The following is a 24,637-nucleotide window of genomic DNA, read 5'->3' on the forward strand; positions in this document are numbered from 1 at the left end:
CTGGCAACCAAGGAGCCTGCATGGGTCTGATCTAGGCCCTGTGCATATATTACAGTTGTGTAACTTGGTCTCCTAACAATGGTAACAAGGACTGTTTCTGACTCCTGTCTGCTTTTGGGATTTGTTTCCTCAAACTGGGTTTCCCAGATCAGCCTTAATATGAGGGGAAGTGCTTAGTCTTATTGCAACTTGATATGCCATGTTTGGTTGATATCCATGAGAGGCCTGCTCTCTCCTAAAAAGAAATGGCTGAGGAATGGATGTGGTAGGTGAGGTGTTGCTGAGAAGAGTAGGAGGAGAAGAGGGAGGCGAAGGAAAATTGCAATCAGGATGTAATATATGAGAGAATGAATCTAATTTTTTTTAAAGCATAACCATGTAAAGAATATCAGTAAGAAGAAATAAACATATAAAAGAACTACACAGACAGTCTTGAATTGAACAATACTCTAACTGAAATTTTTTAAAACTTTATCAGGAAGACTCAAATGCAAGTCTGCTCTATCAGAGCAAGCCTCAACAACTTCAAAGAAACACAATCTGAGACGCTCTGAGTTAACATCTGTTGTCTATGATACAGTCTAGAGCAACAGCAGTTGTCTCTCAAACTATAGGTTGTAACTCCTGTAGGAGTTGAATATCCCTTTCACAGGGATAGCTCAGACTATCAGAAAACAGAACAGATATTTACATTATGATTCATAAGTGTAGCAAAACTAGTTATGAAGTAACAATAAAAATAATTTTATGTTTGGGGTTACCACAACATGAAGAACTGTAAATAATTCTAGCATTAGGAAGGTTGAGAAGATTGCTTTCAAGTTTTGGCAGCACATATAGTCCTAGCACTATGAATGCTAGTCATTGAGGTAAAGTTTCCCATTGGGCACCAGCTTTATTTCCCTATGTTCAGGGGCATAAACATGTAGTATGTTCAGCAAAATGGTTTTCTACTCACCTTGGGGAGGGTAACCAATGAACACAGTAAGGTGACTCCTAATGACACACAGATACACTCAGGTCAGTGCATATTCAACCCTCATCAGAGAAGCTGCTTCTTGTAGGAGATGGTAAGTAATATAGAGATCCACATCTAAACAATGTGCAAAGTGACTTGGATGCCATCTACCCTAAATAGGATGGCTTCACCAACCCCTGCCCTCAAAGCTCAGACATCTATGCAGAAAAGGAGGTAGACAGTTTTAAGAGCCTGAGGTATCAGGTAACTTCAAGGAAACAGCATTTTCTAACAAAACAGTACAGATGCACATATAAACTCATAGACTGTGACAATGTGCTAAGATCTGTACAAGTTCAAGCCAGACAAAATCCCAACATGACGTAAGAGAAGTGAGCACAAAGTACCACCTCTAGGCAAGAAATTATTTGCAATTGATAGCTTCTGAGAAAGGGAAAATAGTTCTCCTTTAGTGCGGTGTTACTAGGTATATTAACTACACTGCAGGGCAGGACTTAGTGTTAGGTGTAGTTGGCCAATATAAATTGACTCCCATGTTGTAGGTGAGTATTTGTGTGTGATTTTTCTGTGTTGGTTTTAAGAAGCTATATGGGTGGGGGAGGGAGAATCTAGGAAAAACTGAGTGAAGTGAAAGAATTTTAGTAAAATTTACTGCATGAAATTCTCAACTAAATAAATAACAAAATAATAATTCAGAAAAAATGCAATTAAATTAAAGAAAAATTCCATGCTGGAATTTGGTTGGCTTGATTTTTTTTTTTTATTAACTTGAGTATTTCTTATATACATTTCGAGTGTTATTCCCTTTCCCGGTTTCCGGGCAAACATCCCCCTCCCCCCTCCCCTTTCTTATCGGTGTTCCCCTCCCCATCCTCCCCCCATTGCCGCCCTCCCCCCAACAATCTAGTTTACTGGGGGTTCAGTCTTAGCAGGACCAAGGGCTTCCCCTTCCACTGGTGCTCTTACTAAGATATTCATTGCTACCTATGAGGTCAGAGTCCAGTCCATGTATAGTCTTTAGGTAGTGGCTTAGTCCCTGGAAGCTCTGGTTGCTTGGCATTGTTGTTCATAAGGGGTCTCGAGCTCCTTCAAGCTCTTCCAGTTCTTTCTCTGATTCCTTCAACGGTGGTCCTATTCTCAGTTCAGTGGTTTGCTGCTGGCATTCGCCTCTGTGTTTGCTGTATTCTGGCTGTGTCTCTCAGGAGAGATCTACATCCGGTTCCTGCTGGCCTGCACTTCTTTGCTTCATCTATCTTGTCTAATTGGGTGGCTGTATATGTATGGGCCACATGTGGGGCAGGCTCTGAATGGGTGGTCCTTCTGCCTCTGTTTTAATCTTTGCCTCCCTCTTCCCTGCCAAGGGTATTCTTGTTCCTCTTCTAAAGAAGGAGGGAAGCATTCGCATTTTGATCATCCATCTTGAGTTTCATGTGTTCTGTGCATCTAGGGCAATTCAAGCATTTGGGCTAATATCCACTTATACCATGTGTGTTTTTCTGTGATTGGGTTACCTCACTCAGGATGATATTTTCCAGTTCCAACCATTTGCCTACGAATTTCATAAAGTCATTGTTTTTGATAGCTGAGTAATATTCCACTATGTAGATGTACCACATTTTCTGTATCCATTCCTCTGTTGAAGGGCATCTGGGTTCTTTTTTTTTTTTTTTTTTTTTGAAAACTTAATTTTTTTTTTTATTAACTTGAGTATTTCTTATATACATTTCGAGTGTTATTCCCTTTCCCGGTTTCCGGGCAAACATCCCCCTCCCCCCTCCCCTTCCTTATGGGTGTTCCCCTCCCAACCCTCCCCCCATTGCCGCCCTCCCCCCATAGACTAGTTCACTGGGGGTTCAGTCTTAGCAGGACCCAGGGCTTCCCCTTCCACTGGTGCTCTTACTAGGATATTCATTGCTACCTATGGGGTCAGAGTCCAGGGTCAGTCCATGTATAGTCTTTAGGTAGTGGCTTAGTCCCTGGAAGCTCTGGTTGCTTGGCATTGTTGTACTTTTGGGGTCTCGAGTCCCTTCAAGCTCTTCCAGTTCTTTCTCTGATTCCTTCAACAGGGGACCTATTCTCAGTTCAGTGGTTTGCTGCTGGCATTCGCCTCTATATTTGCTGTATTCTGGCTGTGTCTCTCAGGAGCGATCTACATCTGGCTCCTGTCGGTCTGCACTTCTTTGCTTCATCCATCTTGTCTAATTGGGTGGCTGTATATGTATGGGCCACATGTGGGGCAGGCTCTGAATGGGTGTTCGTTCAGTCTCTGTTTTAATCTTTGCCTCTCCCTTCCCTGCCAAGGGTATTCTTTTTCCTCATTTAAAGAAGGAGTGAAGCATTCACATTTTGATCATCCGTCTTGAGTTTCGTTTGTTCTAGGGATCTAGGGTAATTCAAGCATTTGGGCTAATAGCCACTTATCAATGAGTGCATACCATGTATGTCTTTCTGTGATTGGGTTAGCTCACTCAGGATGATATTTTCCAGTTCCAACCATTTCCCTACGAATTTCATAAACTCGTTGTTTTTGATAGCTGAGTAATATTCCATTGTGTAGATGTACCACATTTTCTGTATCCATTCCTCTGTTGAAGGGCATCTGGGTTCTTTCCATTTTCTGGCTATTATAAATAAGGCTGCGATGAACATAGTGGAGCACGTGTCTCTTTTATATGTTGAGGCATCTTTTGGGTATATGCCCAAGAGAGGTATAGCTGGATCCTCAGGCAGTTCAATGTCCAATTTTCTGAGGAACCTCCAGACTGATTTCCAGAATGGTTTTACCAGTCTGCAATCCCACCAACAATGGAGGAGTGTTCCTCTTTCTCCACATCCTCGCCAGCATCTGCTGTCACCTGAGTTTTTGATCTTAGCCAATCGCACTGGTGTGAGGTGAAATCTCAGGGTTGTTTTGATTTGCATTTCCCTTATGACTAAAGATGTTGAACATTTCTTTAGGTGTTTCTCAGCCATTCGGCATTCCTCAGCTGTGAATTCTTTGTTTAGCTCTGAACCCCATTTTTTAATAGGGTTATTTGTTTCCCTGCGGTCTAACTTCTTGAGTTCTTTGTATATTTTGGATATAAGGCCTCTATCTGTTGTAGGATTGGTAAAGATCTTTTCCCAATCTGTTGGTTGCCGTTTTGTCCTAACCACAGTGTCCTTTGCCTTACAGAAGCTTTGCAGTTTTATGAGATCCCATTTGTCGATTCTTGATCTTAGAGCATAAGCCATTGGTGTTTTGTTCAGGAAATTTTTTCCAGTGCCCATGTGTTCCAGATGCTTCCCTAGTTTTTCTTCTATTAGTTTGAGTGTGTCTGGTTTGATGTGGAGGTCCTTGATCCACTTGGACTTAAGCTTTGTACAGGGTGATAAGCATGGATCGATCTGCATTCTTCTACATGTTGCCCTCCAGTTGAACCAGCACCATTTGCTGAAAATGCTATCTTTTTTCCATTTGATGGTTTTGGCTCCTTTGTCAAAAATCAAGTGACCATAGGTGTGTGGGTTCATTTCTGGGTCTTCAATTCTATTCCATTGGTCTATCTGTCTGTCTCTGTACCAATACCAGGGCATCTGGGTTCTTTCCAGCTTCTGGCTATTATAAATAAGGCTGCGATGAACATAGTGGAGCACGTGTCTTTTTTTATATGTTGGGGCATCTTTTGGGTATATACCCAAGAGAGGTATAGCTGGATCCTCAGGCAGTTCAATGTCCAATTTTCTGAGGAACCTCCAGACTGATTTCCAGAATGGTTGTACCAGTCTGCAATCCCACCAACAATGGAGGAGTGTTCCTCTTTTTCCACATCCTCGGTTGGCTTGATCTTATTCAGGTCTTGCGTAGGTAACCACAACAGCTATGTATTCATGAATGCAATAACCCTGTCGTGTCTTAAAGAAAAGAATTTTACAGCACTCCTCCCAATCCTCTTAGATTCTTTACTGCCCCCTCTTCTGTGATAGTTCCTGAGCCTTGAGGGTGGAGGACATTGATACAGATGTTCCATTTAAAGCTGAGCACACGGACTGGGGATTTAGCTCAGTGGTAGAGCGTTTACCTAGGCAGCGCAAGGCCCTGGGTTCGGTCCCCAGCTCCGAAAAAAAGAACAAAAAAAAAAAAAAAAAAAAAAAGCTGAGCACACATAGTCAATTATTCCTTTGTGTTTATGTTTGTGTTTGTGCATGTGTATGCTGAGTTCTAAGCAGAAATTGGTGAGTACTTCCTGGAAATGATAGATTGTTTTTCATATATGGGGTTGATATCTATGAATATTTTTCTCTTTAAATACTGGGTTTATAATACTATGAGTATTTTCATCTCACCCAAAGTTTAAGCTTCTTCTTGCAGTTGATGTTACATTCATTCTATCTGCTGATGGGCTTTGGATCACATGACGTCCTGGAGACATCTTCTTTACTTCCCACGCCAGTGAGGTTGGTCTGACAATTTAGAACATAGAGTAGATGACTTTAACAAAAAAAGGAGAAACAAACTAATCTTTGCTTTTGATTGTTAATGAGTAAAAACATGGGTACATTATGTAGGTCTGACTAGTCAGGAACTTGTTATGTAGATCAGGCTAGCCTAGAACTCAAGAGATCCTCCTGCCTATACCTGAAATTAAAAGTGTGCACCACCATACCCAACTGAGATAAACCTGTTACAATCTACAAGCTTCTCCATATGCTCAGAAAAGTAAATTAAAACAATACTACTAATTCAGGTTAATTTGTCTGATTTTCCAAATACCTAGGTTATGGAAAAAAAATCAAAACAAATGAAATAATGAGGGTTAAAAGGAGAGCACAGGGGGTTGGGGATTTGGCTCAGTGGTAGAGCACTTGCCTAGGAAGCACAAGGTCCTGGGTTCGATCCCCAGCCCTGGAAAAAAGGAAAAAAAAAAAAAAAAAAAAAAAAGGAGAGCACAGGGGGTTGGGGATTTAGCTCAGTGGTAGAGCGTTTGCCTAGGAAGCGCAAGGCCCTGAGTTCGGTCCCCAGCTCCGAAAAAAAGAACCAAAAAAAAAAAAAAAAAAAAAAGGAGAGCACAGAAGAATACATGAAATTTCCTTCCCTACCTCTTAATCACCATAGCGTAGAAACACAAAGATGCCATTAACTCTTTACTGGAGAAGCTACATGGATTAAATGACCTTCTCTGCCTTTTTATTCTCTGCCCCATAATCAGCTGACAGGATACATATCCCACGGAAATAACTTTTAAGGAACATCCTAAATTCAAATCCTATCATTCCAGCCAGTCTCTCTATAGTTTACTTTCCATGTAATGTAGTCATTAGATATTTGAACCCCTAACTAAAAACACAAGAACAAAAACAAAGCCATATAAATCTGATTACTAATAGAAAAAAATTTTCAGATAAAATAGTATTCAAAAACCCAAAGATTTGAGTAAGTTACAAGCAAATCACCTTTCTGAAAGATGTTATGGCCCTACCAGATGAAGAATGCTCATTTCCAATCAACTTCGCCAACACTTGTTATCTTTTATTTTTTTAAAAAAAATCAGCAAAATGGTGACATAGTCTTTGGCTTTTTTTTCAATTGCATAATTTTATTAGTATAACTAGTAAGAATAACATGTTATTGCCATTTGAATTTTTTTCTTTGGGAGTTTACATATTGGTATCCTTGGCTCACTGTTTCTATTAAAATTTGTGTCATTTTCCAAATGATTTAAGAAAATATATTGCTGCTACTATCATGATTATCATAACATGTGGTTATAGATGCATTATTAGTGCTGTTATGAAAATGTTTTACATTTTAAATTTACATACAGGGTTATTCTTGTTAAATCCAGTAAGTCAAAATATTCTTTGGTGGTTTCTAATTTTATCTCAAAGTCTTTATTTAAAATACAGCTATATAAAGCTTATCAGAGTGTATATATATGTATATATTCAATCCTAATCTTTAAACCCCAAGTCAAGCATGACTTGAAGAATATGCTAATAAAGACTAATGTCATCAACAGGAAATTTGAGGTTGTTTTCCATCTGTTGGAGCTGCCTTGTGAGGCAAAGAGAAGACAAGATGGTAACTCGTTAATGCAAATGCTAATGTGTGTCCTTGGCATGGTGATGCACACCTTTAATCTCAGCACTGGAGAGACAAAACAAGCGGATCTAACTTGAGACCAGTATGGTCTACAAAGCAAGTTCCAGGACAGCAAGGGCTGTTACATGGAGAAAACCTGTCTAAAAACCAAGAGATGCACTGAGCGCTGAGAAAATGACTCAGTGGGTAAAGTGCCTGCCATGCAAGCATGGAGACCTGAGTCTGGATCACAGTATCCCTGGAAAAACCCAGTATAGTGGTGTGCATCCATAATCCCACAGCAGAAGGAACAGATGCGGACGGTCTCTGGTGCTTCCTGGCAAGCACTCTGGCTAAGCCTGATAAACTCCAGGTTCAATGAGAGAATTTCTCGAAAAATACAGTAGAAAGTGATAAAGTAAGACACCCAGTACCAACTTCTAGCTTCTATATACACACAGAAATACACAAGCACAAATACTTGCGTGCACCCAAACAACACACACACATACACACACACACACACACACACACACACACACACACACACACACACACACACAGATAGACAAAATATTTGGACTTGAATACAACTCATATTCTGTCCTATTCAACTAGAAATTTAATGCAATAGGCTAAGAAACCTGCTGAATGCTAGAATAAACAGTATCACAGTAATTTTGAACTGGTTATAAACAGTAAGAGTTTTGATACACATTTCTCTCTTTGCATTTCCTACCTTGTCACCAGTAATTTTCAAGAAATGTGTATAGTTAGAATGAACATGAATGACTTCTCATAATGTACATTTTCTAATTTGACTCAAAGACTAAATGAGTCTCAAGTATTCTCATGTGCTTAAAGTCTATAACATGAAATGCAATAACCTGAAGTGATATGAAGAGAATACTAGTTTACTGCAATATAAAAATTAGCATATAATTAGGCTTTCTAGATTTCTAAAATTATAACAAAATGAAATCTTGATGTGGTATTCTAGTGCAAGTAAAAGTATCTAGAGAAACTAAAAAGCAATCAATTTCCTCACTGCCTACCATATAAGAAAATATATTATACCTTCCCAGAGTCTGTGTTTACATTAGTATTCCCTAAACTTGCATGACTGTTTGATCTGTTGTCTTTGTCTTCAAGGCCAATGTTCCACCCTCCAAAAACCGTATCATCCATATACAGCATTATGTATAAGTCCATTTTGTTATACTATTAGTTAACAAAATCCATATGTCTTATGTAGCAATTAATTTCTGTACTAAATAATATGACTTGCACTGGCAGGGGCATTAATAATAAATATTTGTTACTGAACCAAATGAGAAATATTAGACTGTTACAGGTTTCAAATCAACCTGGTACGAAATTCACTATCCACTGTCAATTTCAAAGTTTGCTACTGAAACTAGGGTTACTACAAATATAAATACCAGAGTTCGTTACCTGCTTTGAGCATCTGTCTTCTCTAACTTTTCCTGAAGTTGAATCCAGTCAATCAATGCTTTAAAATCTCTCACATAGTAATCCAGCATCATTAGCACCTCCTAATTTAAATAACAAAACATTAACTACTATTCTGTGAAAATAAATTCTGTGAGGGAAAAAAGAGCTTTAGGAAAAATTATCAAAGCAAAGGGCTTTCACATTAATAATTTTTACATTTGCATTCATAAAGATGACATAGCCTACTGATATAATCTTTTTGTTCTTTTGGAACTGTTGCTTGTTTTTCATTCTGTTAGTAAGATAATGTAACGTAATTTAAATCTAGAGCTTAAAGATCAAGAAATGGCACTAATACATCTTCTCAAGGTCTTATTAACTAGCAATTCTTTTATTGTGCAGGTTCTATATAGAAAAGTACATAAATAATACGTGTAAATTGTTAAAAGGAAAAAAATCACCTGACCAACACCAAACACACAAGTATATAAGTCACTGAAAAGACCTTACAAGGATCACACGTGAAAAAAAAAAAATACCAATCTGAAAATTCCTTGGTGTACCCTCCTGAGCGCCACCACAGCCTCCCTCCCAGTAACCATTGTCTCTAGTGTAACACTGAGTATAAGTGACCAAAAGAGCCATAACTTTATGATTCCTTAGAGAGAAAAGCTTTCAGCTTTACAACCATTAATACAATTTTTGTTTGGATTCTCACATATACCCGTTATTGAATTGAGGAACTTTCCTTCTGTCCTTCTACCTCCCCCTTTACATGAGTTCCAGGAAATCAACCTTGGGTTGCCAGGCTTGGGCAGCAAGAACCAATACCTTCTAAGCCAACTGACCAGCCCTGGGCTTTAATTCTACAAAGTTCCCATTCATATAACTCTGTCTCTATCCCATACATATTATTTTTATTATTCACATTTTTATTTCTAATTTCTATCACAATATCTTCCTTAACAAATAAATTATTCTGAAATGATCTCCTGAGCTTCTCCATCTACAGTTACATATTTTCTGGGTCAAGCCCCCTATAACTGCTTAGTTCATTAGACTCTTACACTACTCTAAAGCTTTCTGAAAATTTACTACAATTCAGCTAGACTGTCTTCAGTGGGAGAACTGGCCTTAATTATACATTCTATCTTTATGGGAAATTTGATTTAAATAGCCCTGCTGTCAGAAATTTTAAAACACACACACACACACACACACACACACACACACACACACACACACACACACAACACGTCTTTACAAAGAAAGTAGTATTAGTCAAAGGCACAGCTGAACATAAAGAAAGATACAATATCTCAAAGAATTAAAAGCAAAAGGAAATTCTTATTCTTAAATAGATTTAGCAGTTAACAGGGTTGTTGATTTTTAAATAAAAAAATCAACATTGTATTCTATTAAGTATACTTGTATATTCTTTTCAAAAGATTTTTTTTATTTATTATGTTGGATGTGTGTTTTACCTGCATGCATGTCTGTGTATCACAGGTGTGATCAGTCACACAGACCCAAAGAGGACATTGGAATGCCTGAATTGGAATTACAGGACAATTTTATTAGCTACTATGGTCCTCTGGAAGAGCAGCCAGTACTCTTAATCACTGAGCCGACTCTCCAGCCTCTTCCCACGTGCTATCATGTATTAAAACAAAGTGGTATATGAGGAAGAATTAAAATAATTGTTATTATAAGGACTCACTATAAGATAGAATAATATTATATGAAAGTAAAAATGTTCATAAGTATATACTGCAAGTTCTAACCACTAAAAAACACTAAATTCACACCAACATGGAATAACCTAAAAGACATTATGCTAAGCAAAATAAGCTAAATGAAAAGGAGAAAGCAGTGTATTATGTAGGGAAAACTAGCACAATGCACAGAAACAAAATTAAGGTTAGCATGGACAAGAAGCAGAAATGAGTAGACTATAGGTGTGTGTGTGTGGTGGGGGCTCTACTGTAAAGCATAAGGACTATTGCTAAAAGTATTGCATTATACACTAAAAAATAAATAGATTTTGGTGCTATTACTATACACACACTAAAGAAATAAGGTGATGACTATTAATTAGCTTATCTATAATAATCATTTCATTATAAGGCAAAACATAAGAATATAACTTAAGTGCATTCACAACAAAACCAGGTATATGTAAATAAATAATACCATCTATAGTTAGATCCAAAAACTATATTTATAGATACAAATCTAATAAAATCATAAAGGCCTATGAGGAAAATAACAGAATGAAAAGAAGAGCTATTCTATATTTGTGAACAAGGAAGAATTAATAAATATTCTTAAGATGTCAATTCTTAACACTGATCCTACTTCTGAAAGATACAATCCTAAATATCACATTCCTGAGGAATTAAAATCCCAAATGTTGAAATCCTAAAATCTAAACCCTTGGAAAAATCACAATTCTCATTTTTAAAAGACTTTGTAAACAAGGAGGCAGAGAATAAGTACAATTCTGGGAAAGAGATAGCCCAAGTGATGTGTTAATAACAACAACAAAAACAAACAGTTTAAAAATGCATAGTGTCTCTGTACAGCAAGCACTCCTTACCACTGATGACATTCTAGGAACATTTAATTAGTGATGCTACACTTGCCCAAAGAAACAGAGGCTTTCTCACTGGTTCAAATATAACACATGTGTAAAGAGGCAAGAAACAATGCAATGTTGTTGCTATTCCATGACCAGTGTTGTTTCTGCATGAGATGTACTTAAAAGTATCCAAAACAACACTGAACCATACCATAGAAGATGAGTAAATTTGGTAGAAAATGCTTTTATTGGTATATATCTCAGAAGAATTTCAAAAAGAATAAGTGAGCAGAAAACAAATACAAACATTCTGTCTGAGGAGAGTCATGCCCCTTACCCCAAATGAAGCTCTTCATAATAGAGGACTTTAAAATATGGTTAGTGATCTTGGAAATCAGCTGGGTCTTATGCACTAGCTGTAGATAAATGACCAGTTATTTATCCCTGTTAAGAAACCGTTTCATGTATCAAAATTTAATGTTTCTGCTTTTTTAATTTTCATTTTTAAGAGTTCTGTCTATTATTATAAAAACATCATTATTAGAAATAATTTACTGTGTCGTATAGATTAGCAGAGTAGGAAGTATACGCTTGTGAACTGTCCTCTAAATTTTTTTTTTAATTAACTTGAGTATTTCTTATATACATTTCGAGTGTTATTCCCTTTCCCGGTATCCGGGCAAACATCCCCCTAACCCCTCCCCTTCCTTATGGGTGTTCCCCTCCCAACCCTCCCCCCACTGCCACCCTCCCCCCACCAGTCTAGTTCACTGGGGGTTCAGTCTTAGCAGGACCCAGGGCTTCCCCTTCCACTGGTGCTCTTACTAGGATATTCATTGTTACCTATGAGGTCAGAGTCCAGGGTCAGTCCATGTATAGTCTTTGGGTAGTGGCTTAGTCCCTGGAAGCTCTGGTTGCTTGGCATTGTTGTACATATGGGGTCTCGAGCCCCTTCAAGCTCTTACAGTTCTTTCTCTGATTCCTTCAGCGGGGTTCCTGTTCTCAGTTCAGTGGTTTGCTGCTGGCATTTGCCTCTGTATTTGCTGTATTCTGGCTGTGTCTCTCAGGAGCGATCTACATCTGGCTCCTGTCGGTCTGCACTTCTTTGCTTCATCCATCTTGTCTAATTGGGTGGCTGTATATGTATGGGTCACATGTGGGGCAGACTCTGAATGGGTGTTCCTTCAGTCTCTGTTTTAATCTTTGCCTCTCTCTTCCCTGCCAAGGGTATTCTTGTTCCCCTTTTAAAGAAGGAGTGAAGCATTCACATTTTGATCATCCGTCTTGAGTTTCATGTGTTCTATGCATCTAGGGTAATTCAAGCATTTGGGCTAATAGCCACTTATCAATGAGTGCATACCATGTATGTCTTTCTGTGACTGGGTTAGCTCACTCAGGATGATGTTTTCCAGTTCCAACCATTTGCCTACGAATTTCATAAAGTCGTTGTTTTTGATAGCTGAGTAATATTCCATTGTGTAGATGTACCACATTTTCTGTATCCATTCCTCTGTTGAAGGGCATCTGGGTTCTTTCCAGCTTCTGGCTATTATAAATAAGGCTGCAATGAACATAGTGGAGCACGTGTCTTTTTTATATGTTGGGGCATCTTTTGGGTATATGCCCAAGAGAGGTATAGCTGGATCCTCAGGCAGTTCAATGTCCAATTTTCTGAGGATCCTCCAGACTGATTTCCAGAATGGTTGTACCAGTTTGCAATCCCACCAACAATGGAGGAGTATTCCTCTTCCTCCACATCCTCGCCAGCATCTGTTGTCCCCTGAGTTTTTGATCTTAGCCATTCTCACTGGTGTGAGGTGAAATCTCAGGGTTGTTTTGATTTGCATTTCCCTTATGACTAAAGATGTTGAACATTTCTTTAGGTGTTTCTCAGCCATTCGGCATTCCTCAGCTGTGATTCTTTGTTTAGCTCTGAACCCCATTTTTAATAGGGTTATTTGTTTCCCTGCGGTCTAACTTCTTGAGTTCTAAATTTTGCTGTAAGCCTAAAAGTGCTATACTCTAAAAAAATGGTTCTCAACCTTCCTAATGCTCCGACCCTTTAATACAGATCTTCATATTGTGGTGGTAACCCCTAACAATAAAATGACTTCATTGCTACATCATAACTGTAATTTTGCTACTTTATGAGTTATAATATAAATATCTGAGATGCAGGATATCTGATATAAGAGCTCCAAAGGGGTCACAACTCCCAGTTTGAGAACCACGGTTCTGAATCTTATTACTATATCAATATATAAGCCTCATCAAAAAAGCCTTTATTTACAGCAAAAGATACATCTATATCATAGCTCCTGCATCTATGGCTGAAGGAACATGGCAGAAGAGGAGGCAGAAAGGAATTCTACTGTCAAACAGTCTCTCCTAGAAACGGATGTATTAACTGGAACAATAGCAGTAACAATGGGCATGTTAATGTAGTAGTAGTCCCACCACCCCTGGACAAAGAGCTACAGACAACAAAAGACTTCTGCAGGAGAGTTATCCTCTCCCCAGAATGAGCCCCTTTATTGGTTGTCTAATGCAGTGATCAGCCCTGAAACCATATACATGCACACACACCAAACATACACACACATATGTAACTATATACACTCACACACATACACACACAAGTAACAACGATAAAGAAAAGGGGGCTATCAACTCAAGACTGGGGATCACAGGAGGGGCTGGAGGGAGGGAGAGGAGGGAGAAAGTGATGTAACTGTATTTCAATTAAAAAACTACCCCCCCCAGCTGAGGAACGAACCCAGGGCCTTGCACTTGCTAGGCAAGCACTCTACCACTGAGCTAAATCCCCAACCCCTGAAAAACTTTTTAAACAGGAGAGAACCGATCAAATAAAAATGAAACTCCTGGCTCAAAAAACAGTTATCTTTTTAAAGTAGTTAATGCTTAAAATGTTACCATCATTTCTTACATGCTTGGTACAAAGTCAAATGAGACAGGAGGCAAGATGATGTAACCAAAGAAACTTCAGCTTTAGCTTAGCAGTGTCTCCTGATTAAGCAAGAAGACAGAGGTAAGAAAAGCAAGAAAACTTACTACTGCATGTCCTACTTGTTAAAATGACCCTTGGTACTTCCAAAGAGAAATACTAAATTCACTGAATAGGAAGGAAACATTTTAAAACCAATTTAGCTTGGAAGAACATACCCTCTATCTCTGACCACATTCATAGTTACCATTATTACACTTTAAGTTTCTTCTTTCGTGTCTATCTGCATGTATGCACATGCATGTGTGGGTATGCAAATACATGAATACATATAAACACAAATTAAGTATCTTGCTAACCTAGAAGCTCACTGTTTCAGCCAGGATAACTAACCAGCAACCTTCCAGGAGCTGCCTACCAATACTAGGTTTAGAACTATGCCTAGCTGTGCCCAGATGCTAGGGATTCAAATTCAGGCCCTAGTGCTTAAAAAGAAAGCACTGTGTGGTGATTTGAATAAGAATGCCCCCAGCCCCTAGCTAATATATTTGAATCTCTTTCCCAGCTGGAGGACTATTTGGGAAGGACTAGGAGGTATGGCTTTGGAGGAAGTGCAGGTGGGAGTGGGTTTTGCAGCTTCAAAAGCACATATTAGACCAAGTCTCACTCTCTGTCTCCTCTTTGTGGAGATCTCCTGTAAGTTCTATGCCATTGCTACAGCACCACGCCTGCCTATCTGCTGCCATGTTCCTTGCCATCACAGTCATGGATAGAGTTACCCTTTGAAAATATAAGCAAGTTCCCAATTAAATAACTTATGTTATAGTTGCCTTAGTCATGGTATTTCATCACAGCAATAGAACAGTAACTAAGACATGGTCTTACTCACTACGTCATCTCCCCACCTTATTTTTTGATGCAGGATCTCTCACTGGGCCTGGAGATCACTAACTGGCTACATGGGCCGGCCAGCAGGGACTGGAGACCCTCTTGTCTCTGCTTCCCAGCACTGGGATTACAAACACATGCTGCCAAACCTGACTTCCTATATGGATGCCAGCAATGTTAACTCGGGTCCTTGGGTTTGCACACCACTTACTTTCTCAGTCATCTCCCCAGGCCCTAGTTTTCTTCTTTAGATAACCCACACTTACACTACTTTGACAATATATATTCTATATACCTCACAAAAGTAATCTTTGTAATGGGTTCATTATGCATCTACATCTCAAATTTTACTTTGTGTAAGAAATGAATGTAAAGCACAGGTCACTAACAATACCCCAGTCCCCTATAAATAAACTGATAAAGTATAACTAAATATGTAAATATTGTTTCACCAGTCAAAGCTGTCATTTAAATGCATAAGACAAAGAACTGTATTTTATATTCATTTCCCATCCTACAACCTTCTCCCTATAGGAAATTCAGTCACAAAGCACTGGAGCTGGCTCACTGGGTCAGAGTGATCACTGTTCTGAGGACTAGAATCCAGCTACCAACACCCACACGACAGCTCACAGCCATTGGTAACTCCAGTTCCAAGAAATCCAAGGCCCTCTTCTGGCCTTTATCAGCACCAGACATGCAAATGCTGCACAATATGCATGCAGACAAACATACATGAACACAAAAAGGTTTTTTAAACATCTTTTTAAAATTACCAGTCTCCATTTACTATAAAGACTTTTCAATAAGTTCAGGCAGTATTTAAAAATGCAAGATTTTTTCCCCAGAGCTAAGTTTAGATTAACTTTGTAGAATCCACAGCAAATATCTTAAAAGTATACATAGAGATACACTTCATAAATCAGACCCAGTATTAATAAACTTGTTCAGCTATTTACAAATGAAAAAAGTACCACCCTGAATAGATATAAAAAGTATATTCTACTTTACAAGACTTCCGAACAGAGAAGTATTGTTTATTTCCTTTCAAAGGTAGTGCTGGTGCCAAATTACTGGTAATGAGAAAGAGTCTTCTACAATCAGGAAAGGGACAAATTAAAAGAGTTAGTTGGCTTCCTTCTTTCAATTCCACTAATATAACTCAAATTGTCTAATTAAATTTATTCTACTTAAACTATCTACATTAGGGCAGAGAAGGATTTAATTTTGCATGATTTATTTTGGGAATTTTCAACTGATTTCCCTTTTGCTTGAAAAAAAAAAAAGTACATGACAAGACCATAGCAGCAATATTTCTGATACTAGTTGGCAGAGAGAAAGTACATTTGATGGTTAGACAGCATATTTTAAAGAATGTTTAGCTCAATGTTATCAAAATGATCAGAATGGTAGCATGCAGCTGTAACCTGAGTCATGCTTGCAAATGAGCGAATACAAACAGACGAGAGGAGCTGCCCAGCGGCCTCGCAGTCACTGATGCACATCTTTCTCCCTGAAGCTATGAAGGCCATTTTGTCAAGCAAGATGAAACAGAACAAAAGTGGCTCTGAAAGTAATGTTACGGGCATTCAGATTAACTACATATAGAAATACAGCTAAAATTACCAATTAGTTTACCAATTGGCTGAGACGGATTCGATTGGTTCATAATTAATCTGAGTTACTGGCACAGAAAGCAGGATGGTTGACGCCATCCAGACACACAATAGTGGTGCACAGGCCCTTGGGTCCAGAACATCAATTTAGCCCTCCATTCAGCTACAGGAATAAGCACAGCGGGTGTCAGTGCTGATGAAGTGCTGATCCATCACAAGAAATCAGTGCCAAAAGAGAACTTTCTAGAGAGGTGTTTCAGCAATATTAACATGAAGGGTTTTTGGTATTTTCAGTTTTTGTTTTTTGAGACAGCCCTGGCTGTCCTGGAATTCAATTTGTAGACCAGACTGGCCTCCAACTCTAAAAGACCCACTTGCCACTGCCTGCCCAGTTCTGGGGTTAAAGGCCTGCTCCACCATCACCCAGCTGATAAGCATGAGTTTTAGGATGCACTGCTTTGCACTATCTCTTTTGAGAAATGCTATTACCAAAACCATAGTTCAAAAAGGAAGTCAGCAAAAAGCAAAATGACAGTAAATAATTTTAGTTTCTGAAACTATCTCATAGCTGTTCTCTTCTTTCAAATATTTCTACTTTATTTTCAATATAACAACCTAGAATGAATAACACATAAATATATTTATCAAACTCCTGAGGAGTAAAAAAAACAAGAAATGAAAATCTGCTAGTGAAAACCATTCTCCCATAATTTTATCACTACCAGCACTTCTGTGAGCAAATTAAGCTGCCACTGTCTAGGTAATAATACAGAAATACTTTATTGTAATTGCCAACCACTCTAAAACTCAGCAGCAAGTTATCTTCCCAGATATTTTTCATACAAAATTCCCACTACAGTGGTGTTGCCAATTTAAAGTGTGCCCCTAACATATAATGAATGGTCCCCAGAGTGACAGTAGGAAAGGTGCTTGAACTTTAAAAATGAGTCTAAGTAGAAGGTCTTTAAACCAAATAGGATATCCTGAGAGGATATGGGATCCCAGTCTCTCTAGTTCTAAGATAAGAGCGCATGCGCACGTGCACACACACACACACACACACACACACACACACACACACACACACACACACGGCTGCCATGACTAGAGACACAGACATGTGATACAAAGGGTTATACAACAGAATTGAACTGATTCCAAATCTTTAGAATTAAAGATTCTAAATTCACCTTTTTATCTATAAACATTTCTTACCTAAAGTATTTCATTTCAGTAACAAAAACTGAATACACCAAAGACCTAATGCTTGTAAAAATAAAGACCACTCAGCACACTCAAACTCAAATTCACCAATGCTTACCTACAACTATTATTTAAGGCATTTATTATGCCCGAAATAGTCTTCCAAATAACAAATATTTCACCTAAGTAAGTTTAGGTGAAAGAGGAGACATCCTCAGACCTCTACGCCAACTTGCTTATCTAAAAATTAAAGTTAAATAATGTTATTTACTTTTATCCAAAGTCACAAATAAGGAAGTCTATCTATTTTTCAGGAAACAGAACAGATTTCACATACAAAAAACTCTCCCAGAAAGGACCACTATTGTGAACATTACCAAGTATAATAACAAATATTAGTACATGTTGAAAACTAATAAATGCCATGTAAATAAGACTTTTCTATTTCAAACTACTTAGCTTATATTAATATGTATAAGTATATGTATAATATTAATATGTCAAATTTTCTAAGTTACTATAAGAAAACTTTTTCAGAAAAACTTTTCCTTCATTGCAGTACAATACATGAAGAAGCAGAAATTATTCTGTCAGATAAATATTGAACAGCGTTTTCTCCAAAAGGCAAGTCTAAACATAGATGAAGCAGGGAACGATGAGACTATTAAATTATACTCTTACAGTGAGGAGTGGTCTAACCAACAGGAACTGCTTTCTATTTTGAAGTCATGTGAGAGCATTAACAATTTTAAGTGACTTCAGCCCTGAGTTTGATTATTTTCTGCCATCTACTCCTTTGGGTATATTTGCTTCTTTTTGTTCTAGAGCTTTCATTTGTGCTATCAAGCTGCTAGTATATGCTCTCTCCGGTTTCTTTTTGGAGGCACTCAGAGGTATGAGTTTTCCTCTAAGCAATACTTTCATTGTATCCCAGAAGTATGGATATGTTGTGCCTTCATTTTCATTAAATTCTAAAAAGTCTTTAATTTCTATCTTTATTTCTTCCTTGACCAAGTTATCATTGAGTAGAGCATTATTCAACTTCCATGTATATATGGGCTTTCTGTCATTTTTGTTATTGAAGATTTGCCTTAGTCCATGGTGATCTGATAGGAAGCATGGGACTATTTCAATATTCTTATATCTGTGCAGGCCTGTTTTATGACTGATTAATTACATGGTCATTTTTGGAGAAAGTACAATGAGGTGCTGAGAAAAAGGTATATTCTTTTATTTTAGGATGAAATGATTTATAGATACCTGTTAAAACCATTTTTATTTATAACTTCTGTTAGTTTCTCTGTATTCTCTCTCTTGTTTAGTTTCTGTTTCCATGATCTGTCCATTGATAAGAATGGGGTGTTGAAATCTTCCACTATTATTATGTGAGGTGCAATATGTGCTTTGAGCCTCAGTAAAGTTTCTTTTATGTGGGTGCACCCTATAGGAGGAGAAGCCCTTGGTGCTACCAAGACTAGACACCCACCCCCCACCTCCAAGAATAAGAGAATGTCAGTACAGGGATGAGATAGGGGATTTATGGACAGGAAAGAAGGAAAGGGAATAACATCTGAAATGTAAATTTAAAAAATTCAAGGAAAAAAAAAGAATGTGGGTGCATTTGGAGCATAGATATTCAGACTTGAGAATTCATCTTGGTACATTTTTCCTTTGACGATTATCAAGTGTGCTTCCTTATCTTTTTTGATAAATTTTGGTTGAAAGTCAATTTTATTTGATACTAGAATGGCTACTCCAGCTTGTTTCTTGGAACCACTTATTTGCTTGGAAAATGTTTTTTCCAGCCTTTTACTCTGAGCATTTAGTGACTTTTTTTGTTATGGACGTGTGCTTCCTGTATGTACCAAAATGCTAGGTCCTCTTTACGTATGCAGTCTGTTAGTCTATGTCTTTTTATTGGGGAATTGTGTCCATTGATGTTAAGAGATATTAAGGAATAGTGACTGTTGTTTTCTGTTATTTGTGTTGTTAGAGTTGGAATTATGTTTGTGTCGGTATCTCCTTTTAACGAGAGAAGATTACTTTCTTGCTTTTTCTAGGGTGTAGTTTCCCTCCTTCAGATGGAGTTTTCCATCCTCTATCCTTTGTAGGGCTGGATTTGTAGAAAAATATTGTGTAAATTTCATTTTGTCATGGAATATCTTGGTTTCTCCATACATGTTAATCAAGTAAAAAGAACTAAAAGAAGAATCAACAAAACCAGAAGCTGGTTCCTGGAGAAAACCAAAAAGATAGATAAACCCTTAGCCAGACTAACCACAAGGCACAGAGAGAGTATCCAAATAAAGAAAATCAGAAATGAAAAGGGAAACATAACAATAGAAATCAAGAAAACTAAAAAAAAATCATCGGATTCTACTACAAAAGCCTATATTTAACAAAACTGGAAGAAATGGACAATTTTCTAGACACATACCAGGTACCAAAGTAAAATCAGAATCAAATAAACCATCTAAACAATCCCATAACTCCTAAAGAAATAGAAGCAGTCAGTAAAAGTCTCCAAACCAAAAACAAGCACAGGAACACATGGGTTTAGTGCAGAGTTCTATCAGCCTTCAAAGAAGACCTAATATTAATACTCTTCAAACTACTCCACAAAATAGAAACAGAAGAAACACCACCAAATTCCTTCTATGAGGCCACAATTATGCTCATACCTAAACCACACAAAAACCAACAAAGAAAATTTCAGACCAATTTCACTTATGACTATCAATGCAAAAATACAAAATAATATTCTCACGAATCAAATCCAAGAACACACAAAACAATCATCCATCATGATCAAGTAGGTTTCATTCCAAGGATACTGGGATGGATCAATATACAAAAATCCATGAACATAATCCACTATATAAACAAAATCAAGGAAAAAAAACATATGGTCATGACATTAGATGCTGAGAAAGCATTTGATAAAATTCAACACCCCTTCATGTTAAAAGCCTTGGAAAGACAGGAATTCAAGGCCCATACCTAAACATAGTAAAAGCCATATACAGCAAACCAGTAGCCAACATCAAACTAAATGGAGAGAAACTTAAAGCAATCCCACTAAAATCAGGGATTAGACAAGGTTGCCCACTCTCTCCCTACTTATTCAATATAATACTCAAAGTCCTAGCCAGAGCAATCAGACAACGAAAGGAAGTCAAAGGGATAAAAATTGGAAAGGAAGAAGGCAAAATATCACCATTTGCAGATGATATGATACTATACTTAAGTGACCACAAAAGTTCCACCAAAAAATTACTAAGCCTGATAAACAACGACAACAAAGTAGCTGGACATAAAATTAACTCAAACAAATCAGTAACCTTCCTCTACTCAAAAAATCAACAGGCTAAGAATAAAAGACACGACCCGCGGATCCCGGCCCGCAGCAGCTCTCTGCCCCCAGACCCTGTGAGAGAGAGACCCAACCGCCTGGTCAGGTGGGCACTCCTGAGGCTGCAGAGCGGAAGAGACCACCAACACTGCTCACCCCTGCCCACATCCCTGGCCCAAGAGGAAACTGTATAAGGCCTCTGGGTTCCCGTGGGGGAGGGCCCAGGAGCTGCAGGACCCCTGTGCCTGAGACACCACCAGAATCAGAAGGAAACAGACCGGATAAACAGTTCTCTGCACCCAAATCCCGTGGGAGGGAGAGCTGAACCTTCAGAGAGGCAGACAAGCCTCGGAAACCAGAAGAGACTGCTCTCTGCACACACATCTCGGACGCCAGAGGAAAAAGCCAAAGACCATCTGGAACCCTGGTGCACTGAAGCTCCCGGAAACGGCGGCACAGGTCTTCCTGGTTGCTGCCGCTGCAGAGAGCCCGTGGGCAGCACCCCAGGAGCGAACTTGAGCCCCGGGACCACAGGTAAGATCAAATTTTCTGCTGCAAGAAAGCTGCCTGGTGAGCTTGGGACACACGGAAGCAGAATTCCTGTAGAACCGGGCACGTTCTGTGTTTACCGGAAGTCCCACACCCCCGGATCCCGGCCCGCAGCAGCTCTCTGCCCCCAGACCCTGTGAGAGAGAGACCCAACCGCCTGGTCAGGTGGGCACTCCTGAGGCTGCAGAGCGGAAGAGACCACCAACACTGCTCACCCCTGCCCACATCCCTGGCCCAAGAGGAAACTGTATAAGGCCTCTGGGCTCCCGTGGGGGAGGGCCCAGGAGCGGCAAGACCCCTGTGCCTGAGACACTACCAGAACCGGAAGGAAACAGACCGGATAAACAGTTCTCTGCACCCAAATCCCGTGGGAGGGAGAGCTGAACCTTCAGAGAGGCAGATAAGCCTCGGAAACCAGAAGAGACGGCTCTCTGCACACACATCTCAGACGCCAAAGGAAAAAGCCAAAGACCATCTGGAACCCTGGTGCACTGAAGCTCCCGGGAACGGCGGCACAGGTCTTCCTGGTTGCTGCCGCTGCAGAGAGCCCGTGGGTAGCACCCCACGAGCGAACTTGAGCCTTGGGACCACAGGTAAGACCAACTTTTCTGCTGCAAGAAAGCTGCCTAGTGAACTCAAGACACAGGCCCACAGGAACAGCTGAAGACCTGTAGAGAGGAAAAATCACACGCCGGAAAGCAGAACACTCTGTCCCCATAACTGACTGAAAGAGAGGAAAACAGGTCTACAGCACTCCTGACACACAGGCTTATAGGACAGTCTAGCCACTGTCAGAAATAGCAGAACAAAGTAACACTAGAGATAATCTGATGGCGAGAGGCAAGCGCAGGAACCCAAGCAACAGAAACCAAGACTACATGGCACCATCGGAGCCCAATTCTCCCATCAAAACAAACATGGAATATCCAAACACACCAGAAAAGCAAGATCTAGTTCCAAAATCATATTTGATCATGATGCTGGAGGACTTCAAGAAAGACGTGAAGAACTCCCTTAGAGAACAAGTAGAAGCCTACAGAGAGGAATCACAAAAATGCCTGAAAGAATCGCAAAAATCCCTGAAAGAATTCCAGGAAAACATAAATAAACAAGTAGAAGCCCATAGAGAGGAGACACAAAAATCCCTGAAAGAATTCCAGGAAAACATAAATAAACAAGTAGAAGCCCATAGAGAGGAGACACAAAAATCCCTGAAAGAATTCCAGGAAAACACAATCAAACAGTTGAAGGAATTAAAAATGGAAATAGAAGCAATCAAGAAAGAACACATGGAAACAACCCTGGATATAGAAAACCAAAAGAAGAGACAAGGAGCTGTAGATACAAGCTTCACCAACAGAATACAGGAGATGGAAGAGAGAATCTCAGGAGCAGAAGATTCCATAGAAATCATTGACTCAATTGTCAAAGATAATGTAAAGCAGAAAAAGCTACTGGTCCAAAACATACAGGAAATCCAGGACTCAATGAGAAGATCAAACCTAAGGATAATAGGTATAGAAGAGAGTGAAGACTCCCAGCTCAAAGGACCAGTAAATATCTTCAACAAAATCATAGAAGAAAACTTCCCTAACCTAAAAAAAGAGATACCCATAGACATACAAGAAGCCTACAGAACTCCAAATAGATTGGACCAGAACAGAAACTCCTCCCGTCACATAATAGTCAAAACACCAAACGCACAAAATAAAGAAAGAATATTAAAAGCAGTAAGGGAAAAAGGTCAAGTAACATATAAAGGCAGACCTATCAGAATCACACCAGACTTCTCGCCAGAAACTATGAAGGCCAGAAGATCCTGGACTGATGTCATACAGACCCTAAGAGAATACAAATGCCAGCCCAGGTTACTGTATCCTGCAAAACTCTCAATTAACATAGATGGAGAAACCAAGATATTCCATGACAAAACCAAATTTACACAATATCTTTCTACAAATCCAGCACTACAAAGGATAATAAATGGTAAAGCCCAACATAAGGAGGCAAGCTATACCCTAGAAGAAGCAAGAAACTAATCGTCTTGGCAACAAAACAAAGAGAAGAAAAGCACACAAACATAACCTCACATCCAAATATGAATATAACAGGAAGCAATAATCACTATTCCTTAATATCTCTCAACATCAATGGCCTCAACTCCCCAATAAAAAGGCATAGATTAACAAACTGGATATGCAAGAAGGACCCTGCATTCTGCTGCGTACAGGAAACACACCTCAGAGACAAAGACAGACACTACCTCAGAGTGAAAGGCTGGAAAACAACTTTCCAAGCAAATGGTCAGAAGAAGCAAGCTGGAGTAGCCATTCTAATATCAGATAAAATCAATTTTCAACTAAAAGTCATCAAAAAAGATAAGGAAGGACACTTCATATTCATCAAAGGAAAAATCCACCAAGATGAACTCTCAATCCTAAATATCTATGCCCCAAATACAAGGGCACCTCCATACGTAAAAGAAACCTTACTAAAGCTAAAAACACACATTGCACCTCACACAATAATAGTGGGAGATTTCAACACCCCACTCTCATCAATGGACAGATCATGGAAACAGAAATTAAACAGAGACGTAGACGGACTAAGAGAAGTCATGAGCTAAATGGACTTAACGGATATTTATAGAACATTCTATCCTAAAGCAAAAGGATATACCTTCTTCTCAGCTCCTAATGGTACTTTCTCCAAAATTGACCATATAATTGGTCAAAAAACGGGCCTCAACAGGTACAGAAAGATAGAAATAATCCCATGCATGCTATCGGACCACCACGGCCTAAAACTGGTCTTCAATAACAATAAGGGAAGAATGCCCACATATACGTGGAAATTGAACAATGCTCTACTCAATGATAACCTGGTCAAGGAAGAAATAAAGAAAGAAATTAAAGACTTCTTAGAATTTAATGAAAATGAAGGTACAACATACCCAAACTTATGGGACACAATGAAAGCTGTGCTAAG

The 24,637-nt window shown here is 38.9% G+C and overlaps 1 protein-coding gene across 9 annotated transcripts in view; it reads right to left on the bottom strand.

Annotated features, from left to right (window-relative positions):
• Window positions 1-24,637, bottom strand: part of Scaper (S-phase cyclin A-associated protein in the ER) — a 399,452-nt gene that overhangs the window by 317,720 nt on the left and 57,095 nt on the right. For all 9 annotated transcript variants that reach the window (NM_001427719.1, XM_008766363.4, XM_039082386.2 and 6 more), the window contains exons 7-8: window positions 8,496-8,596; window positions 5,306-5,422 (exon numbers count right to left, since the gene is read on the bottom strand). In NM_001427719.1, coding sequence (NP_001414648.1) covers window positions 5,306-5,422; window positions 8,496-8,596 — 218 coding nt within the window. The remainder of the gene's footprint in view (window positions 1-5,305; window positions 5,423-8,495; window positions 8,597-24,637) is intronic.

Source organism: Rattus norvegicus, chromosome 8 (assembly GCF_036323735.1).
Source record: "Rattus norvegicus strain BN/NHsdMcwi chromosome 8, GRCr8, whole genome shotgun sequence".
NCBI classification, from domain to species: domain Eukaryota; kingdom Metazoa; phylum Chordata; class Mammalia; order Rodentia; family Muridae; genus Rattus; species Rattus norvegicus.